General features: G+C 44.3%; 1 protein-coding gene across 2 annotated transcripts in view; it reads right to left on the bottom strand.

The window, feature by feature from the left end:
• Positions 1-21,721, bottom strand: part of HEPACAM (hepatic and glial cell adhesion molecule) — a 55,746-nt gene that overhangs the window by 15,225 nt on the left and 18,800 nt on the right. For both annotated transcript variants that reach the window (XM_078379796.1, XM_072978903.2), the window contains 4 exons: positions 13,531-13,872; positions 10,214-10,495; positions 8,166-8,259; positions 5,916-5,989 (listed from right to left, as the gene is read on the bottom strand). In XM_078379796.1, coding sequence (XP_078235922.1) covers positions 5,916-5,989; positions 8,166-8,259; positions 10,214-10,495; positions 13,531-13,872 — 792 coding nt within the window. The remainder of the gene's footprint in view (positions 1-5,915; positions 5,990-8,165; positions 8,260-10,213; positions 10,496-13,530; positions 13,873-21,721) is intronic.

Here is a 21,721-nt window from a genome sequence, read left to right as displayed (position 1 = left end):
GGCAGTCTTTTCTTGATCCCTGGGATCAATTCTTAATTGCCAATATCCCTTTACCAGGTCCAATGATGAGATGAACCGACAACCCCCTATGGTTTCAATCAGGTTGTCTAGCCTGGGCATTGGGTAGGCATCAGGAGTGGTTACACGGTTTAATTTCCTGTAATCGACACAAAACCTAATGCTCCCATCAGGCTTGTCCACAAGGACTATCGGAGAGGACCAAGGACTAGAAGAGGGGACGATTATGTTCTCCCTCAGCATTTCGTCCAGCTCCTTCCGCACCTTGTCCCTATAGGGTCCCGTTACTCGGTATGGGGATACTGCCTGCGGGGGTGCATCCCCTGTGTGGATCCGATGCATCACTCCCTTCACTATCCCCGGCTTGTTGGAAAACACCTGTTGATATTTATTAAGCAGCATTTTTAGTTCTTGCTGCTGGTCTTGGGTGAGTGCAGGACTGATCTTTACCTCCTCTGGGTTGTATTTTACTTCCCCTCTACCCTCCCAGAAGGGTAATTCCGCTTCCTCACTCTCAGCTGCTTTTATCGCGAATAAAACCCTCTGTTCCCCTCTGTAGTAGGGTTTTAGGGCATTCACATGAACCACCCTCCTTGCTTGGTTCTCCTCCTGCTCTATTAGGTAGTTCAGGTCTGACATCTTGGAAATGACCCTATATGGTCCTGCCCATTTGAGCTGCAGTTTATTCTCTCTGCAGGGCCTAAGCCAAAGCACTTCCTCCCCTGGGTCAAAGTGCCTCTCTCTAGCTTTGTGGTCATACCAAGTTTTCTGTCTGACCTTCTGAGCTTGCAGGTTTTCTGCTGCCAGCTCTAGATTTCTCCTTAGGTCATTCATCAAGGTGTCTATGTAAGTCACAACGTCTTGTGGGTCATCCTGGGTAATCTGCTCCCAAATTTGTTTGATCAAATCAAGGGGCCCTTTCACCCCTAAGTGTGCAGCAAACATGTCAGAGTGACCCCTTTGTAAGATCATGGGGCGATACTTTTCAGGTACCACCAGCTGACTTCTGATCCCATCTCCCCCTTTTGAGATATTCCTCAGGGTCTCTCTATATAAAATCCCCTTTCCCTCCAGAAATCTCACTGGGGTTTCAGGTGTTAGCTGGGCGTCAGTCACCTGTTCAAAACACTTTTGGAGAGTGGCGTCTGCCTTTTGCTCCTGTCCAAATCTGCTGTCTGTGGTTAAGGTTTCCACCACAGCTTCTGAACTCCCCCCACCTGCTTCCGTCTCTGGCTCATCATTACCCCCCTGAACTGTCCCTGTGGTGGCTTGTGAGCGTGTAATCACTAGCACCCGTTTCACATGTTCAGCCAGGTCATTTCCCACGAGCACGGCTGCTGGCAGAGTCGATGAAATCGCTATCCGCCAATCTCCCCTCCAGCCTTGAAAGTTGACAGGTACCTCTGCTACTGGCAGAGAGATTATCTGCCCCTCAATCCCTGCCACCTTCATGCTCTCATTTGGGATTATAAACTCCCTAGGGATGATATCTGGATGGCACAGGGTTACCTGGGAACAAGTGTCCCGCAGCCCCCTATACTGACGGTCAAGTATTCCTACGTCCACCCCTGCTGTCTCAAACAACTGAGAATCTGTTTTTATCAGCAAGCAGCGCTTCACCTCCATAAGAGGACCATTTTCCTCAGCCTGATCAGCATAGGTAGCTGTTCCAGACTGAGTAGTCATGGCAACAGGCTCCCTCTGTGACAATGAGCTTTGCTCTTTCTGGACACAGAACACAGCTTTTGGCTTGGTCCCACTAGAATTCTGAGGCACCATTCCTTTTAGCTGCTTTAATTTCTCACACTCTGAGATTAGATGACCCTTTCCCTGACAGAAATAGCATTTTCTGGTATATTTTGATTCTCTCTCATCTTGTTTTGGTTTTCCCTCCAAAATCTGAGGTCTTGGTTTCATGTCTGAGGGCTTCCCTTCACCATGGGCCCCTCCCCCTTGCTGGCTTTTCCCTGGTCCCTGAGAGTACTTGCTGTAGGTTTCTTTGGGTTTACCTACAGATTTCCCCTCACCCAAGGGCTTTCTTATTTGGGAGATAAAATCTGCGATCTCTGCGGCTGCTGCCACAGATTTCGGTTTCCTTTCCCTCACCTGGAATTTCAATTCCCCCTGCAGGACTGAATAGAACTGTTCCAGGGCTATCAAGTCTTTAAGCTGCTCATAGGTCTCTATTCCCTCCTGCGATAGCCATTTCTCAAGCAGCCTCACCAATTGGGCCCCCACTTGGGTAAAAGTCTGTTCTGGCTTCTTGGTAAGGGACCTGAATCTTTGTCTCAGCTGCTCTGCATTTATCCCATGTCTTGCAAACACCAGTTTTTTAAACTCTGCAAAATCTTTCAACAATTCCTCAGGCATCTCGGCATAAACCTCAGCCAGGCTACCACTGATTAAAGACCGCATGATGGTCATCTTCTCAGTTTCCCTCACTGAGAAGTCCACAAACGCTCTTTCCACTAAGGAAAAGAACACCTCAGGACAATCTCCCTTGTGGTACACAGGGAATTTCTTCAGGTCAGCCTTAGACAGTTGGCCTCCCTCAGAATCCCTATTATTATTATTGTTCTGGTTCATCATTTCCAGTTTTCTTAACTCATACGCCATCCTTTCTTTTTCCAGAGCAATTTTCTCTCTCTCCATTCTTTCTTCCCTCTCCATTCTCTCTCTCTCTCGCTCTAATTCAAATGCCATTTTCTCTCTCTCTAATCTTTCCTCCATTTCCCTCACCCTCAGTTCATGCTGTTGGGCTAGGAGTATTTTCCTGAGTTCTGGGTCCTGCTCTCCTGTGCTGTCACCCTGCACTGAGCCAAATTCATCCTCAGAACCTTGGTCAATCTGGGGGTCTTTCACTTCACTCATGTCTGCTACTTGGCTTCGAGTCAAGGGCATAACCCCCCTCAGAACAGGCTGCTTTAAAAAGTCAAGCCTCAAAATAAAACGACCACTTTTTTCCTTTTTGCCTCAGAACCAGCTCTCCCTAGGCTGCTGTTCTTCAGCACTAAATTTGTAACAGTATCGAGTCAGAGCCTACCCCCCTCTGCTGGGCCTCTCAGCTGGCAAGCTAGCTCGCTGTTGCTACGCAGTTTTGCCTCAGCGTTTTCCCGCCAAAACTAGGCTGCCTCAGAGCACCTTAATCTAAGTCTCCCCAGTTGGCACGTTCTTCTACTAGCGCACCTCCCCGTGAGGTACACCTAGAAGATTACCTACGCGCCTCAGACTGTCCCTGACTAGACCCCCCTTGCTCTGGGCACACTTGCCAAGGCTTTGCTGGACCACTGGACAACTGGACCAGTCGTATCCCACACGCTGGACACCAATCAATGTGACAAACCCAGACCTACTGGGATCTATCACACAGTTACTAAGCTGCCACCAACCATTCCCTATAATAAGTCCCACAGACCAGGGATGGATTTTTAAACAACAAAAGAATAAGGTTTATTTTAAATACAAACAGGGTAAATAAAACAATCAGGTGAATAAAATAAAGTAACGTGGCTTATTCTCACACACACAAGCATACAGTTTGGTTCACCTAGAACCTTTAACTTAAAGCACAGACCCTGAACCCATCAGTTCTGGCTAACCAACAGACCCCTGAACCTTTCAGGCTGGTACTCTGACACACAGTAGTACCCTGTCAGACACCCAGACTCCCACAACAGCTTCTTCTTCCCCAGCTGCTGCTTCGTCCCAACCCAGTGTCTCACAGTCTGTCTCAGCATCTCGTCTCACCACACAGGCATCACATATTTATACAGTACAGCCCCTCCTCCTGATGTCCCGCCTTCCACTCCCCATAGGATGGAACTTTCCCTCCAAACCCATGACAGACAGGTAACATCAGTGCTGTTATGTAACACTCTGCACATGTATACATTAAATTGTGCTTGTAGTATTTGTTTTCACCCATATATCATGGTTAGCCATTCATGAATCCAATTAAATTCTTCCCCCCCACACACTAATAGCATTCACCATTTTTCTATTCCCCACTGACTTAGTTTCACTGGGAAAGCAGAGTGAAGTGAAGAACATGGTTCCATATCCTCTCTCCCTCTCTCTTCACTGTACTCATTATTTTACAAGCCCTTCTCATAGAGTCGTCTTATTTTTCACTGGAAAATATGGGATCTTTGGTGCATGGTCATGCCCCAATCGATTCATAATTTGTGTGGTGTGGTCTATGGGTACAAATGGGACTTAGGATTTGACCATGATTTGAGGCAGATCCCATGTCAAAATCATGTGGATCCATCAGGATCCATGCCTTGGATCCATGTTTTGGCTTCATTGCAAAAAAACAGCTCTTTGCCCCTCACTTAGGCTACACACGTCATGGCCTCTTGCTTCTGACTCTCCACCACAAGCTTTCCCATATGTTTCCTTCACACTTTGCTATATCCCAATGCGTGGTGGGAGTGGCAACCAGCAGAGGTGTTCTCATATGCCAAAATGATTGAAGCTAAATCAGTGATAAACCCGATTTAAAAACAATTTATATTTTTTCCTCATGTAACTATGCTGTGAGTTAGGATTTTTCCAGATGGAATAAAATTTCCACCTTGCCTTTTCCTATTTGGTTGTAAAGGTGTGTGGAGTTCATGGGGGTTTGTCTCCAATCTGCAATTTGAGAAGCCGATTTTCTTAAAACTGCTTCTCTTTAGAGAACATCAAAGTCTCTCCTTCCCTGCCAGAGCTTATCTTCTAGAGATATTTTGTATTTGCAACTGACTGAAAACTTCTGACCCAGGTGGCTCTGACAATGGAAATGCACTTCCACTGGGAAAGGCCCTCATGCTAAAATTACTCCACAGAACAAAGCAAAATTTAAAATGAGTAAACAGTGCCTTGAGGACAAACAGAAAAATGGCAATAAGAGCAGCACAGAATCAAATACATTACAAACAACAAATTCCCCATCTAGCAGAACCCTCAGGTAGCACAAGAATTCATATCATTTTTCCTATCCCAAGATAAATACTAGCTTTTTTGGTCTCCTAAATAAGAAATCTGGAAGTGACTGCTCCACTAACGCTTTGGATATTTCGAAAGACTGAATCCATGACTCAATACACCTGCAACTGCTACTGGTTCACTCTACTAACAGCTCTGACTATTAGATACCAAGGCAGTAGTATTTTATTTATTGATTTGATTTTGATACTGCCCATCTGGCTACCAAGACTACTCTGGGCAGTTTACATGGTTAAGCATCATTAAGAACAGTTAAAACAAAACATGGTAATATAAATCAAAATTAAGAATAAACCTCAACAGAATTTAACTTAATAATATCTAAAATAAAAAGGCAAGGTCAGAGGATAAATAATACAAATGTCAAGGGTTAAAAGCGCCACTGTATTAAAATGTTAAAAGTTAAAAGCGCCACTGTATTAAGATGTTAAAAGTCTGGAAAGGCCTGTCTAAAAAAAACATGTTTTTAACAATCACTTAAAAGTTCCCAGTGAAGGGGCCAGGCAAATTTCGGGCCAGAGATTGTTCCAAAGTTGGGAGGCGACTACTAAGAAGGCCCAGTTTCTAGTCCTCGCTTTCCGGGCCTCTCTCAGGATCAATGTTCTCAACCGCTTGGCATGGGAAGATCATATAAGATGGGCAGATCTCATCGGGAGGAGGCGTTCTGCTAGGTATCAAGGTCCCAAACCATCTGGGGCCTTAGTAAAAAGCAAAGTCGTTCTGATGAGCCCGAAGTCTGATAACCCATGGCGGTAAGTAGGAGATCTGGTTGCGTTCCTGACTTGAGTCCTAGCTACCCGATCCTGCCTCCCTGCTGATTCCTGCCTGCGTCACAACCGTGGCAGTCACAAGACTAAGTCCTAAAAACAGGCTTGCCCAGGATTTTAGCATCAGTTTAAGTGGCTTACCGTCGTGTTTTAATTGATCCTCATTCTGATCCACGTATTCAGAGGAGCTTTGCTTCTCTATTTTCTGTTTCTTCCTAAAACAAAAATGCCCCCAAAGGTATGTGAGTTTGCTCAGTTTTGAAAGTCAGTTTGTGCAAGACAAAGTTACTTGATTGATTGATCGATTAATTGATTGATTGATTGATTGATTGATTGATTTTTGCCACTCCTTTCTCCCCCCAAAAAAGGACCCAAGGTGGCTCGCGTTATTAAAAACACAATATTAAAAGCTAAACAACAGTAAATTAGAGTGGGGTCTCTACTTAAGAACTTAATCCGTATTGGAAGGTGGTTCTCAAGTTGAAAAGTTCTTATGTTGAATCTACATTTCCCATAGGAATGCCTTGAAAACCATTTAATCCGTATCTGCTCTTTTCCGTCCATAGAAACTACAGTGGAACCTCTACTTAAGAACTTAATCCATTTTGGAATGGTGTTCTTAAGTTGAAACGTTCTTAAGTTGAAGCAAAATTTCCCATAGGAATGGACTGAAAACCGATTAATCCGTTCTGGCTGTTTTTTTGTTATGTAGAGGTGTGTTCGTACATTGAAGCATTAGTTCCCATAGGAACTAATGCAAAGCTGGTTAATACGTACTCTACCACTAGGGGGAGAATTTTTTTTTAACCTAAGATGACCTAAGGTTAAAAAAAGAGCAGGAAAGGTTTTTTTCCTGTTCTTATCTTGGATTTCTGTTCTCAAGTAGAAGCAAAATTTAGCAAATGGAGCTGTTCTTAAGTTGGATTGTTCTTAAGTAGGGACGTTCTTAAGTAGAGACCCCACTGTATTCAAATAATTTCTACACCTTCCAGAACAAATGTCTTACGGATAGTAGGAAAAATACAGTGGTGCCTCGCTTAACGAGTGCTTCGTTTAACAATGAATTTGCTTAGCGATGACTTTTTCAGAGCGTTTTTGCGCTCCGTTTAACGATGGTTCCTATGGGTGATTTTCGCTTAGCGATGTTGGGACCATGCTTTGCATAACGATTAAATTTTTGGGTCCCGTGTTTCGCTTAATGATGGTTTAAACAGCCTTATGTTTGCTGTTTTTTAAATGTTATAAAGTTAAAGTTTACTGTTTAAAATGTTTGAAATCATAAAGTGCACTTAATAAACCCTTTGTTAACCAAAGTTGACTTTGTTCTGACTCTTTTTTAATTTGTTGTTGAATTTTTTTTCCCCCATTGACACACATTGAATAGGTTTCAATGCATTTCAATTGGGGAACTGCGTTTCACTTAGCGATGTTTCCTATGGCGATTTTCGCTTAAGGACGGCAATTCGTTCCTATTGGAACGGATTATCCGGTTTTCAATGCATTTCAATGGGAAACCGTGTTTCGCTTAGCGATGTTTTCACTTAGCGATGAATTTTTTGGAACCAATTAAAATCGTTAAGCAAGGCACCACTGTACTCATAACATCGGTGCACATCATGAACCACAAGGGCTCCACGGGGAGATACCCCCAGGTAGAAGTTCAGGCCAGAGGCTTGGCCTGCCAAGCCCTGCATAAACCTGTACTCTGATAGGGGAGGTATGATTCAGAAGCTTTGTCCTACCCCTCCTTTTAACAGAAAGTGGCCCCCAGACTTTCTTTGAAATTGACCATCATCTTTGGTCAAAACAGATGTCCGAACTTTGGATCCCTAGCCAGCCTTTGGTGATTCAGTTGCCCCCCGGGCCATCCTGGTATTCCAGGGGAACCCAAGCATCTCTCAGCCATGTGAAAAATGTCTATTACAAGTGGCACGTTGAGACAGAATCTGATGGGGCTTTCCATGGCTGTGCAAGGGATCATAATAGCCACCTAAGCCACTAAAGGTGACTTTCAGAACTGATTTCCCAATACAGTGGTGCCTCGCATGACGAGCGCACCGTTTAACGATGAATCCGCATAGCAATGCGGATTTTGCGATTGCTAATGCGATCGCATACCGATGTTTTATCGCATTGCGATGGGGGAACAGCTGTTCGGCGGTTCCAAAATGGCCGCCGGAACACCCAAAATGGCCGCCGGAACATGGGGAAACATCGCAGAACGGTGAGTTTTGGGCCCATTTGGAACTTTTCCGTTCCGTTTAGCAATGTTTCCCCATAGCAAAGGTTAATCTGGAACGGATTAACCTCACTATGCAGGGCACCACTGTACAGACAGGGCCAAATTCTCAACCAACATAGCTTGACAGACATAGATATTAAAGGTCATACTTCTTAGATGGTTTCCAACAGGCACAGACAGTCACTAAGGTAACCAGAAGGAAAATCCCTCCCGTGGAGAGGATTATATACAGAGAGCTCCTTCCTAGAGATGCAAAAGACAAGAGAGGTATTAGAGGTTATGTTAACCCTATTAAGCCAATAGAGTTCATACTAGGATTGCCCCAGATTTCAGGACCTGACCCGAGGTTTCATGGTTTTAGACTCCCTTTCCAGGTCTCTGGAGAAAGTGGATCTAGGCTGCAATTAGAGGGATTTAAGAAGATCCATGACACTGGATCAGCCTAAGCACCTATTTAATCCAGCTGTCGCTTGACGCAGTAGCCACACAGGAAAATAACAATGGGAATCGGGGGGGGGGGAAATCCTATAATATATGGATCTGTATAGGAGATGAAAACCAGCTACTGAAAATGATTACTACCTAAAGTCATAGGAGATACAATAGCTACGGGCAGATATTCACAAGGCTATGTGGGAAAGGGGGCGAGCTTGTTTTCTCTACCACCAGAGGGTCAGACCTGAAGTAATGGAGTCAAATTAAGATAAAAGAGAGTTCAGCTAAATATTAGGAAGAACTTCTTGAGCGTAAGAGCTGCTCATCAATGGAGAGAGCTGCTTAGAAGGTGGTAGGCTCTCTTTTAGCTGAGGTTTTTAAACTGAGGTCGGCTGGGCACTTGTCAGAGATTATTAGCAGTGGATCTTCTGCTTTGGCAGGGGCTTGATATAAGCTGTGGTCTCTTCCAGCTCTGCAAGCCTATGATTCAGAGATTCAAAAATTAAAACAGAAAACCACGTAAAACACTAAATATCCTTGTCTTTTTATAATGTCTAGCATCCTGTTCCCAACAAGAGTAAACTCATCGGGAAAGATTCTCTTACTTCTTCAGCATAGGGAAAACAACATCATCTGCAGCAGCTTGGCCCTCATTGAGGGAACACAATGGGAATAATTAGCAGCTGCTAATGAAAGATGTCCTAATTTAGATTTCTGGTTGCACAGTTGCAGCTGACTTCATTTGCCATCCACCATGTAAGTTTATGCAAGAAGATTTGGGCCTTTGATTACATAAGATGTATATAAGTGCTAATTTATCATTCCAGTAATTAAATATTCCTCCTTATATCCCAAACCTTGTCCAATTCCTGCACAATATGTTCATTGCATGGATGCTGAAGGAGCAGCAGGATGAAAAGAGGAAATCCTTAATTACCAAAAAAAACTTCTGCCACTGGATGATACTACCAACAGGGAGAGATTTTCTGTAATCAAATACTTTCTCCTTCCATCCCATAGCTCCCACAGCTTTCAAGCAAGGAAATGGATTGTGAGTTGTACAAGCCAAGGAACAGAAGGAGGAAATTTTAATTATAGAAAATCTGGTTTTGGAAATGACATCATTGCCCTTCTGCAGGTGTAACTTAAGCAACAGGATTTGGGCCTTTTGTTATTTAGCTTTTTTATCCTAGTTCTTACTTCTATACCAGGCCCTCTCTCTCTCTCTGAATATAATAGCCAGTTAGATACCTCTGGAAAGCCCACCAATAAGATCTAGGAACAACAGCACCTGCCTGCTTGCATTTCCCAGCAGATAGCGTATTGAAAGTGAATGTGATACTGTGCGCGCGGGAGTGTATCTGCCCTTCAGTTTAACTCTTTGATTTAAAGGGAGGAAAAAAGTTGGAGTGCCACTTCCATCAGTTCTTGTAAAAGACCAAATCTGGGGGGTTCCTCCCTAAATAGTCACCTGGCAGCAGTCCTCTCATCAAGCTGCAGCAAAGGGAGAGGAGAACAGAAGTATTCCCATGAACTTTGCTGAAATTCTCAGTAAAGAATTCTCCGCTTCCTTCTTCACCAAGAACTGATTCCATTCCAAGTAGTTATAAGATCCACTATTTAACTTTAAGAATTAGTCATTGGACTTTGCCCCCATCTCTACCAACCTCTTTTCTTTTTTATAAGCAAGGAAATCCGCCCATCTTCCCTTCCAGCGTCAAAATTTTCTCTTCTGTATCCTAGATGGACTGGCCATACTTACTGTACACAGTCAGCTTTATGGGGATGCTGCGCCCATAGCTGATGGGGTTCTCGACCAAACAACTATAGGTGTCATCATCTGACATAAGGACTCTGGTGATGGTCAACACCTTCTGATCGTGGGAGAGGATCATCCGGGAGTCATTGGTGAGGGGTTTGCTATCCTTCAGCCACGTGTAGGTGGGCTTTGTGCCGTTCTCATGCGTGCAGTTTAGAGTGAAATGTTCACTGAGCTCTAGAACAGTGGAAGAGGCCAGGGCAACATGAGGCTTGGAAATTGGAACTAAACAACAAATACACAAGCAAAAAAGAGAGGTATTCCCTTGTTAATTCCTGGGTTTTTTTAAAAAAAAAGACATAAAAAAATAGAGAAGGATACTCAATGTTTTTGAACAATAATTGCCTTTCTATTTCCATATGATACCCTTGGGTACAAAAAGATTTCCCTCCAATACGTGGATACTTAGGAAATGCAATATATTGCCTAATAAACGTTTGTTCATGCTCCAAAATGCTGCACTTCAAACTATTCTGCTCCCCCTCACAGACCTTCAGAGGACTGCCTTCTATGAAGTAAGACACTTGGCCACGAGGAAAATGGTTAAATTCCTTTCCCACCCAACGCACAGAGAAACGACTATGCTGAGCCCATCCTTTCACTCTGTCCCCCTCAGCTCCTTTCATGCTTTCTAAAAACACACCCTGAAATCTGATCACAGATCTCATCGTCGTTGTCGTTTAGTCGTTTAGTCATGTCTGACTCTTCGTGACCCAATGGACCAGAGCACGCCAGGCCCTCCTGTCTTCCACGGCCTCCTGGAGTTGGGTCAAATTCATGTTGGTTGCTTCGATGACACTGTCCAACCATCTCCTCCTCTGTCGTCCCCTTCTCCTCTTGCCTTCACACTTTCCTAACATCAAGGTCTTATCCAGGGAGTCTTCTCTTCTCATGAGATGGCCAAAGTACTGGAGCCTCAGATCTCATACACAGAGGCAATTTGGGGCTGGGAAAATCTTTTGAGTTGGGATGTTGAGCGGGAATAGGTAGAGCTCTCCACAGTCTAATTATCTCTTGAACCCAGGACAGTAGCACCTTCTCTGCAGTATTCTGGTATGGCAATCGAGGGCACTCTTCTGCCCATCTCTCTTATACTGATATCAAAACTCGCTTCTCAGTTGAGTATTGAGGTAATGGTCTCTTTAAGACCACCACAGGAATAACTTGCTTTCTTCTTCACTTATTTTTTCTCTGCTTCTTTCACTCCCTCTGTGCGTGTGTAATTGCCCCTTCACTCAACCCCTTGTAACATCCTCCACACAGCCAGCCCTCAGGTACTGAATTCAGTACTGCTCAGCTTGAATAAGATTTCATTAAAGTAAAAGTCTCAGAGTCCTCGTTAAAAACCTCACTCCCTGCTGATCTCTCCGTCACCCCCTTCCACTGATCTAACGCAGAAGCCAGCCTGAACTCTCCCCAGACTCCACTGTCACTCACACACACTTCCCCTCCTTATTTCAGCTCCTCTCCAGCCAATCAAAACCATTCTTATCCACATCCCACACTCCTCACTCCCCTTCCATCACATACTTAACAAACCTTTGCATTTCAAGCAATGCAATTACATACCACCACAATATAAAAATGTCTTTAAATATAACCAGGCATTACAGATAGTGTATATCAAAATAGCAGCTTTTCCGAATGCTCTATGTATTTAAGCAATGCACATTATCTAAATGTTGGGGGCAGGAGGCTTAAGAAATGTAAGTCTAAAATTTTAAAAAACTGCATCACTGACAAAGCACTTCTGGTGGATGGGGTGCCTGGAGAAGGCACCTGTAGCAGAGATATTTAGAAGTCTGTTTCCGGGTAGAGAGGAATCATGTTCAGGACAGCATAATCAGATCCAGTAGAACATGGTTGGAGACGATCTAGAGAAAATCTTGTCTCAGCTAGAAACCAAGACCTTAAGAAGGGAGGCCCAGAACTTTCAGAAACTTCACCTCAGCCAGATATTAGCTGTAGCCCTTAAAACACGGCTGGGGGAACTACAGCCCTGAATTCGACCCGGGTCCTCTTGGTTTCCCCACACAGACCAAACAAACCCCTTCAGTACCTAGGAGCATCTAGTGACTTCCTAGCTTTGGGGTGTTTCAAACATTAGGAGATGCTTCTCTCCTAATTTTTAATTACTGATACTAAGACCTTTATGTTTAAATATGTTGGCATTTGGGTCCTTCTTTTTGTCCTACCAACTAGAATGTGACCTCTTGACAGAAGTTCTGAGGGTGGGTGGCCCTGTGGATGGTGGCTTAGGAAACTCCCTCATGTTTGAGGGGGTGGCCCTGGCCGCGAAGAGTGGTGTCCGCAGCCTGGGAGTACACCTGGACCCGATGCTCACCATGGAAACGCAGGTGACGTCGGTAGTCCACTCCACCTTTTTCCACCTTTGGCGGATTACCCGGCTGCGACCTTACCTAGACACGGGGGCGCTCACTACCTTAGTACATGCGCTCGTAATCTCTAGATTAGACTACTGTAATGAGCTCTACGTGGGCCTCCCTTTGAAGCTGATGCGGAAACTTCAGGTGGTGCAGAATGCGGCGGCCAGACTCCTCACTGGAGTGAGAAAATACCAACATATCTCTCCTACTCTGGCCATGCTGCACTGGCTGCCCATCCGTTTCTGCATTGACTTCAAAGTGTTAATGCTTACATATAAGCCCCTAAACAGTTTAGGACCTCGATACTTGACAGAACGCCTGCTTCCACCTAGGTCTACTCGGATCACCTGCACGAACCAGGAGGTGAGGCTGAGGAGCCTAACGACAAGGGAGGCCCGGAAAGAAAGGACACTAAATCGGTCCTTCTCGGCGGTGGCTCCTCGCCTCTGGAACAATCTCCCTCCTGAGATCCGCGCGGCCCACACTTTGGACACTTTTAAAAGTCAATTAAAAACATGGCTATATATTCAGGCCTTCCCTCCAGTTAATATCTGACTTTTCTGTTTATTCTCTCCTTATGTATTTTCTATTCTATTGTTGTATTCTGTTTATTACAATATGATTTATGTAATTGTTTGTGTTTTTTGTATTATTTCACTGTTTTTACTATATTGGAAGCCGCCTAGAGTGGTCTTTTAGACCAGATGGGGAGGTATAAATCAAATAAATAAATAAAATAAAATAAATAAATTGTGTGATGACCCATAGCTTTTCAAACACTGTCATTCTCGGAATTCTTTTAGCATTGAGAGTGGTATGAGGGTTCTCAAAAAGAAAAGAAAACCATGTCCAATTTGCTAAAAACAAGCTTACCGTCCACTGTAAGGTTAATGTTCAACTCTCCCGTAAACGTGTCATCGGTAATGGAGACCTCCACCTCATACGTTCCCTCATCAGACAGCTGCAACTCGTGGATCAGAAGGGAGCCATTTTCAAATATTTTAATCCGATCCTTGTACTCTGGGCGCAGGTTCCCAATGATCCCAGTGCCAATGGACTGCACCACCGTCACTGCCTTGTCACGCTTCATTTGCCATTTAATGACAGGTTTGTCGCTGCTGGTGGTGGTATATCTGACGGAGAGCAAGGCAGGTTTGCCAACCGTACCATGAATTAATAGCCCCGGGCTGGTGATATTGACTCCCTCTAGAAGACCTAGTGAGGGGAAGAAGAAAATTAAAAACAAGTCCACGCTGTAAGCAATAAAGAATCCTCCTTATTGCTCAATAATCCTTTTCAAGCAGCTAATTTGGAAGAAACGCAGTGTCAGGTTGCCAACCAAGATGACGATCCCATAACTGGTAACCAGTAGAAAGGCTTGAAATTAGATGTTCTGGTGGGTTGGCTGTAGGGATGGATTTCACAGCCATTTGATCTATGCCCCATTCATTATCTGGAGAAGCCCAGGATAAAACCTCCAACCCATGGCAGCTTCTTCTATCATAAAAAATGGAAGGGGGTATTCTTGAGATCTCTCTAACAAAAACAGCTATGGAACCTACCCAACCCCATCCTGGTCTTTGTGTTACACCATGACACGGGATGCAAACGTTGCTCAGTGGCGGATTGGGTGGCCGGGCAATTATATTTCTGCCTCATCAACACTGGTGGGGTGGAGAGCTGGGTGCCTATATGAGGAGGATGATCCTCCCCAACTAATCTATTGAATACTTAAATTCACTGATGAAGTAAAGTTTCCATTGGAATTCTATGCACACACTTAGGGTTCATTCACACCTGCCAAAAGAACCCCAGTTATACTGTTTTGTCCATTATTTGGATAGTTTCAAAATTTTCCGTTCACATGATGCACGGCTAATATTGATTCAATTGCCTGAGCAATTCGTTTATTTCCTCCTTGCTGGGAGGGTGCTTTTAAATTGTACCAACGATATATAGCTTCATTCCTTATCATTTCAGTGTGTGTAAATGTTGCTGTCAATTTATTTCCTTTGTGAAGGTTTTGGGGCTCTGTGACCAATTCATGGCCACTTGTACCCTTAACATTTTTAAAGGGATATTGGCAAATCACTAGTAGCAGCCTCTGCCACCACCACAAACATTGTTCAGAAGGAGACAGCCTTCCCCCCCACCTTGAGGGTAAAAGAGGGTTTGAGCCAAGAAAGGGACATTTCCTGCTTTGAACTGTAAAGAAAGAAGTGTTGCACGAACATCTCCTCTCCCTTTTTTAAAAGCCCTGCTCTTCACAATCCTTTGCAAGTCTTTTAAAACCTGCTTCCTCCTCCTGTTGTTGTTCAAATGGGAAAAGAAAAATGAAAGCCAAGCCAAGAAGCTAGAAGGAGAAATATGCAAGGCAAATACTGTAAGCAAAAGAGGATGAGTGAGTAAAGAGGGGAAGGGAAAAGGGGAGGACAGAAGAAGGCTCATACCACTCTATCAATATATAACTTTTGTATTTTTTTAAAAAAAAGACAAGGGAGGCTGACTGCCCCAAGAAACAGTAAAGAAAATGAATCAATGCAAAATTAAAGAGTAGTGTACGTAGTTTGCTATAACAGTTCAAACAGAAGGAAATGAATCGACACAGTTGTAAAGAATGTAAACACCAATATACGTATATACCATGCGGCTGCTAGAAAAAATGTATCAGTATAAAACAGGGATGAAAAGAATCGATAGAACTGGGGTTCTTTGCTTATGTGTGATCGAGCCCTTAGGAGTAAGAATACAATGAGATTTGATTCTAAGTAAACACACTTAGAAACGCACAGGGTGCCCACTATATATTGTCTGTTTAACTACAGCCTTTCAACGTTCATCTAGGTAACCTGGTTAACTTTTTAGCAGGGAATTATGCAGCTACCTGGGAAATCTCTTGATATGCTACTGCACCAGGATTTCTTGCACGAAAAGAGAAATGATGAACAGAAGCAGTGCACACAGTTATTTTGCTATGCCCAATACAATGCAGCTTACAGGTTCCTGATCCATCAATTCAAAGTGGCCTGATGAGACAAGGGCTGCTTCACTGTGATTATCTTGTTAAAAATCAGAAATCACGCCCCCAGCTTTTGGAAAAGACCAGACCTCAGGAAAGGTTTGTCATGTGTGTGTGTGTTGGGGGAGACTATACCTTCCAGAATTCGTCTCTGAATAATTTTGGGAGGAACTTTTGTGAGCTCTAGAAAAGCCACAGATAAGAAAATGATGGGAGGCTGGCTTGCCAAGGCCAACAAGGGCTGTTTCAGAGTTCAGTGACAATGAACACATCCATGGAAGAAAGGGCACAAAACTTTATTAAAGAGAAAAGTGACTGCAAAGTGAACTCCATGAGCAGAAAAAGAATAAAGGAACCTCACACTCTTTCTGCACATCAAGAGACTAAAAAATCGTGGTGGTGGCAATCTGTAGGAGTCAGTTATTGTGCAGGACCTCTACAGAGGGTGGTCTATGCTGCAACACAGCGATGGGCAAACTCCCTGGCCCTTATATACCTTTTTTAGCAGTGCACTCATTTATTCATTTTCCACTAACTGGCAAAATTATAGCAAAGCATCTCACTTAGGAACAAATGAAGAACCACACCAGATATCAAAGGATGATAGGGTTGGAGATTAAAGCATTCCATCTTGCACACCTTCCCAAACTTCTCACCCCAAAGCATTTGGCATAAATAACTTGGTCATTTGAACAGATAAAGACTGGTTTCTGTCAGCTTCCAGCACTCGAAGACTTCCCCAAGTAACTTTGAATGTCTTGTCAGAGTTCAGAGCTCACTTAGGCATTTTACAGCATCTTAAGCCTTGGGCACAGAGAGAAATATTGCTACAAACCGCACTAGACCTCCTGGCCATTCTTCCTTGCATCGGCACTACAGAGGCACAACTCGGCTGACTTTTCCTTCCCTTAGTACCCAGAAAGGCAAGAATGTGGAGGTTGCCATCGTATTGGGCTGTTGATGCAGAAAGGTGCAAACACGTGAGTTCATTGGCATTTAGGCTAACACTGGGATGACAAAGAGCAGACAAGCAAGTATGCAAAAGGAAAAGTCTGAACTTGCAAAAGGAGCAGCCTTGATCAAAAAGCACCAAGCCCTCCCTTCCAGCGTTGAGAGCCCAAGGGAGATCATTCTTCAGCACACGCTCCAGGTTGCCTAGATGTGCCACTTTGAATTCTGTCCAGAACCAGATCAGCAGCCAGTGGAGCTGCTGTAATGGGAGGTTAGGTAAATCCCTGTAACCAGCCCCAGCTAACAATCTGGCGGCAGCATTTGGGATCCACTGAAGTTTCTGAACATATTCCAGTAATCCAGCCGGGATGTAACTAAGGCATGTGTCAATGTGACCAGGTCAGACCTGTCCAGAAACAGCTGCAGCTGGCATGCTGGTTTTAACTATGCAAAGGCATCCTGGCCACCACCAACGCCTGGGCACCCTGGAAGCATCCTCAGAGAAAGGGCAACTCCATCCAGTACAGGCTGTATCTCTGTTCCTTGATCTGTGCTTTGACTGACCAGGAGCACTTCCTCCAAGTTGATTTTTAAAAGGATCTGGAGTCAAAGTATTCCTCCCTGTCATCCTCAACAATTCCAGACACCCGGTGTGGGATCCCATCATACTGTCATCAGAAAGACAGTGGCCAGAATACTATTGTCAACCGATGAGTCTATTGCATGAAATTGACCACAGTCAAAGAGGCAAATCGCTGGTCATCAATAAGGCGCTAGTTGATTTCCTGGGAATGTTCCCAATTATATGATTGAGTTTCCGTGCAGGCAGGCATCCAGCACCATATGAACGATCAGCAATTTGTCAGTGTGTCCTATGCAAGCATAAATAGCCTGTAGGATTCTGTCTACTGGAGTCCAAGGCTTTCCTCTGAGCCCTTGACTATTTCCCCACTTATCTCTTCCTCACTTGTCTAATAGCAAGGAACAGGATGAGACTATTTAAATGGATCATTAAGGGGCAATTCATAGGAGGCAGAAGACCTGGTTCCCGTCCCTGCTCCACTATGGAAATTCACTGGGGGCTGGCAATAGCAGAACATCTCCCATGCCTTGGAAGCCCTGCTAGGGCCACCATAAATTGGACAGCTGCAGACTGAGCATGATGGGCATCCATCATTTGGCCAGAGTTTTTTCTCTACAATGATCAGATGGATTGCATTCCCCTTTAAATTATAATGCTTGTTCCTAAATGTGCAGCTGTACTTATAACTAAGCACATGTGTGTCTCATGTAAAGCGCATACATCCTCTTTATTTGGTGATGCATTTCATCTTTGGGGGCAATTCTTAACTGGACACCCTGTGTTTCAAGACTTAACTAGGGCTGCTTCTTGCCACTGAATTCTGACAGGCTGAAAAATTGGGGGATTTTTGTTGATCATGCTCCATGATCCGTGGTCAAGAAGGCAGGCTTATCTAAACACATACATCTAGGGTCAAAACAGGACACCTGCCTTTTTCTCAGTCAGGCTGAGAGAGAACAAACACTCAGTATCACAGAAGCAGCCTCCGAAATGGCTTCAGCCTACAGCTTGGCTGCTGAAATCTAAACAAAACCAGCATTGATATGCAGGGCAGGAACCATGAATCAGCTGGGTGACCATTAAGTGCTAGATCAGAAGCTGTGCAGAAAGAGACAAGAAAGAGCTTAAACAAGGACCAAAGTCATGAGATCTATTAGTATGCAAACCTCTGTCGCTCTATTTCTGTTTTCCTTCATCTAATGCAAACAGAAAGAAAAACTATCATCTGTGATGTGGTAGTAACAACCACCACCACCACGTCAGCAGCAACAATCCCTAACAGAAATGCACATTTCTGAGCCAAACAGGACGAAAAATGTGGTCCCCTGGGAGAGAGGTGAACCAGTCTCTCTTGTAACAAAATCAGCCTCACTTGGTACGAGGATGATGGGAGTTGTACTCCAAAACATCCAGAGTCTGAAGGACTGGGGAAGGGTGGGTTAATCCTTTTCTCCCATGCAGTGGTGTAACATGGGGGGCACAGGGGCAATTGCTCCAGGTGAAAAGGAATCCAGAGGGGGTTGGGGGTCATGGAGGGGGAATGGGGGCCAGGGCTTTCTCCAGATGCTGGCAACTCACTCTACACCACTGCTCCCATGACTCTTTGATACACACGCATGCACCAAGCTGCTGGAAACATGCAAAGAGTTAAAACAACTTTCTGTAATGCTCCAACCCCAGACTAATTCCCCTGGCCAGCAAACTCGCTCGCTCTCTTTCATACAAAAAAGGGGGGTTGGGGGAGGTTCAATCATGTCACAGCATCTTTGTTTGACCTCTCCCATCTTTTTTACATTCTCACCTCTCCCTTAAAGAAAAAGGAAGGTTTTCCTCCTGTTTTTGTCTGCGTTCTTCCTCCCAGGCTTTCCCTCCCCCACTGAAGAGCAAAATGACTTGTGTGGAGAAAAGTCAAAGCAAATTTGCGAACTCAAAGCTTGAAAAAAAATTACTTTTTGTGGTACAACTCACAGAATCTTCCAGCCAGCCAAAACCAACAGCCATAGTGGCTGGGGAATGCTTGCTATGCTTGCTGGAGGATTCTGGGTATTGTAGTCCAAAAAAGTAACTTTCCTAACCTCTGGAAGAATCTCTGCCCAGTACTTTGGCAGCACTCCGAATGGCTAACAATGTTTATTCATCTACTGGAGTTTTCAATGGATCAAAAACAACCACCAGCTTCTGCATTTTTTGGAAAGTGAAAGAGTAGACCACATGCTTTAGTTTAGATGCATGGTTTTGATTCTCCGTGGGGTTAACCTACCCTCTGCTGTCTTAATATTTACAGCCTGTGCCCACCTCAAGGTCTAAATATTAAACCATAATAGACTTTGAAGTAAAGTAGGAAAATCAAAGAATAATCAAGTAAAATGGGGCTACTTGGATACAGGACAAATTCTATATGACTGTGGAAAAATACAGTACATATATGCATGGAATTTATGCCCCACCACGTGTACAAAAGAATATCTAACAAATGGCTGAGATAACACTATTGAAGAAGCCCGGTTCTAATTATCTTAATATTTTAATTTGTTTTTAATTTTACCTATATTTCATGTACATCCATAATTTTAAATCATCCAATGATCTGATACAAAGAAGTAAAGACTTAAAAAGATACTGTATGTGTGGTGCCACTACAGTGGTGCCTCGCTTATCGAGCGCACCGTTTAACGACAAATCCACATAGCAACGCGTTTTTTGTTTTAGATAGGGAAAACATCACATTGCGATGATTGGTAAGCGTTTCGCTTATAATCTTCGCATTGCGATGTTTTACAAACAGCTGATCGGTGGTTCCAAAATGGCCACCGGGTCAACAAAATGGCCACCCGCAGCATTTTCGCGCCCAGCCCTTGCTTACCAGGCAGCAAAAATGGCGGCCGGATGGAGGATTCCCCACATAGCAGTGAGTTTTTCCCGGAGTTTAATGCGTTCCTATGGGTTCCCCCCCCCGCATAGCGACGAATCCGGATAGCGACGTTAATCCTGGAATGGATTAATGTCGCTATGCGGGGCACCACTGTACTTAGGTAGACTGAGTTACTACATTGAGTAACTGACTCTTTTAGTCACTTTTGGAAAAGGTGAAATGAAAGAGTTTTCTAAATTGTGATTATAATTGTAACAAAGTACTTTTGGGGGCCCTTGGAACTATGGACATTATGGGAGACTTAACATGGCAAACTTTGTATTGTATTCAGGCGGTTCCAAATGTCGTCTCACAGCTCCAGGTTAGTGGGCCCTGTTGGGGTGCTGAGAATGGAGCCCGAATCCCTCCCCACAGCTTACCTCTGTGGCGAGAGAGACTGAAGAGGAGAAGGATGGGTGGTCCTGCCTCACAGCAGGTGGACTAAATCATTAGTTCTTTTCTTGTGGATTCTTCCACTGCTAGGACACTCTGAATAGACCCAGAAGCATTCGTTCCTTGAAAGGGGATGGGCTCTGTGGAGTTTGGCAACCATTCCAAATGAATACTTAGAAGGCTTGGTTCCTTTTGAGTACATTTTGTATCTTAGTACAGTAAATCCTTGCAGGAAAAAGGAGGGAGAACCAGTCTCCTAGGTACCAGCTCCAGCTTTATGTTGGGGAAGGAGGCCGAAAGGAGACTGCCGGGAGCCGAGGACAAAGCTCCCCGTTGCTGGCTTGAGTTCCTTCCTGGCACAAGCTTAAAAGGCTTGCAGTGTAAGGAACATCGGCATTTGTGATTCACCGGGCTGCATCAAGGACCTGGAAAAGGAGCTGGTCAGCAGCTGGACAAAAGCGGAAAGAGACAGCTGAGCCTTCTCGGCCCAAAACAGTTTCTGCTCTGGTCTCAATTCCGCAGAACCAAGAAATTCGCTTTAGAATGGATAGAGATCCTGAGAGTTATCGTCCAAAAAAGTAACTCTTCTAAGCCCTGGGGAAATGTTGCTGGGGAAATGTAGATCATTTTGGTCAGAATTAACCGAAACTGGCGTAGAGCCAGAGTGGCACAATCGTGAAGACTGTTGGGTTTGAGAAATTTCAATTTGGAGCCACATTTTGGCACCTAGGAACCTGCCGCCATATTGCTTATGCTTGGATCAATGAGGCCAGCGTCTGCCGGAAGAGGACAGATGGAGGTGGAGGAAATGAACTATTGGCTCAGTGCTGGTGACCACCAGTGGGTGGGAACAACATTCCTTCTCCCTCTAAATTGCAGCTCTCTGGATCACAGCCCAGATCACTTTGTCCTAGTTCCAGCTTTGTTCTGGGGTTCAGATCCACACCTGACCATGGACTCTCTGAATGATTTTAAGCCAGTCATAGTCTGTCGGCCTGATCTACTTCACAGGAGTGTTGTGGTGATGTACAGTGGTACCTCGACTTACGAACTTAATCCGTTTTGGAACGGTGTTCGTACGTCGAAAAGTTTGTAAGTTGAAGTACCATTTTCCATCGAAATACAGGGGAATGGAATTAATCCGTTCCAGCATTTCAAAAAATTACCTTCGGAGCTCTCAAAGGGCTTTCCTCCCGACATCGGAGGA

This window comes from Pogona vitticeps, chromosome 8 (assembly GCF_051106095.1).
Source record: "Pogona vitticeps strain Pit_001003342236 chromosome 8, PviZW2.1, whole genome shotgun sequence".
In the NCBI taxonomy this organism is placed as follows: domain Eukaryota; kingdom Metazoa; phylum Chordata; class Lepidosauria; order Squamata; family Agamidae; genus Pogona; species Pogona vitticeps.
This window is presented reverse-complemented; position numbering and strand designations above follow the sequence as displayed.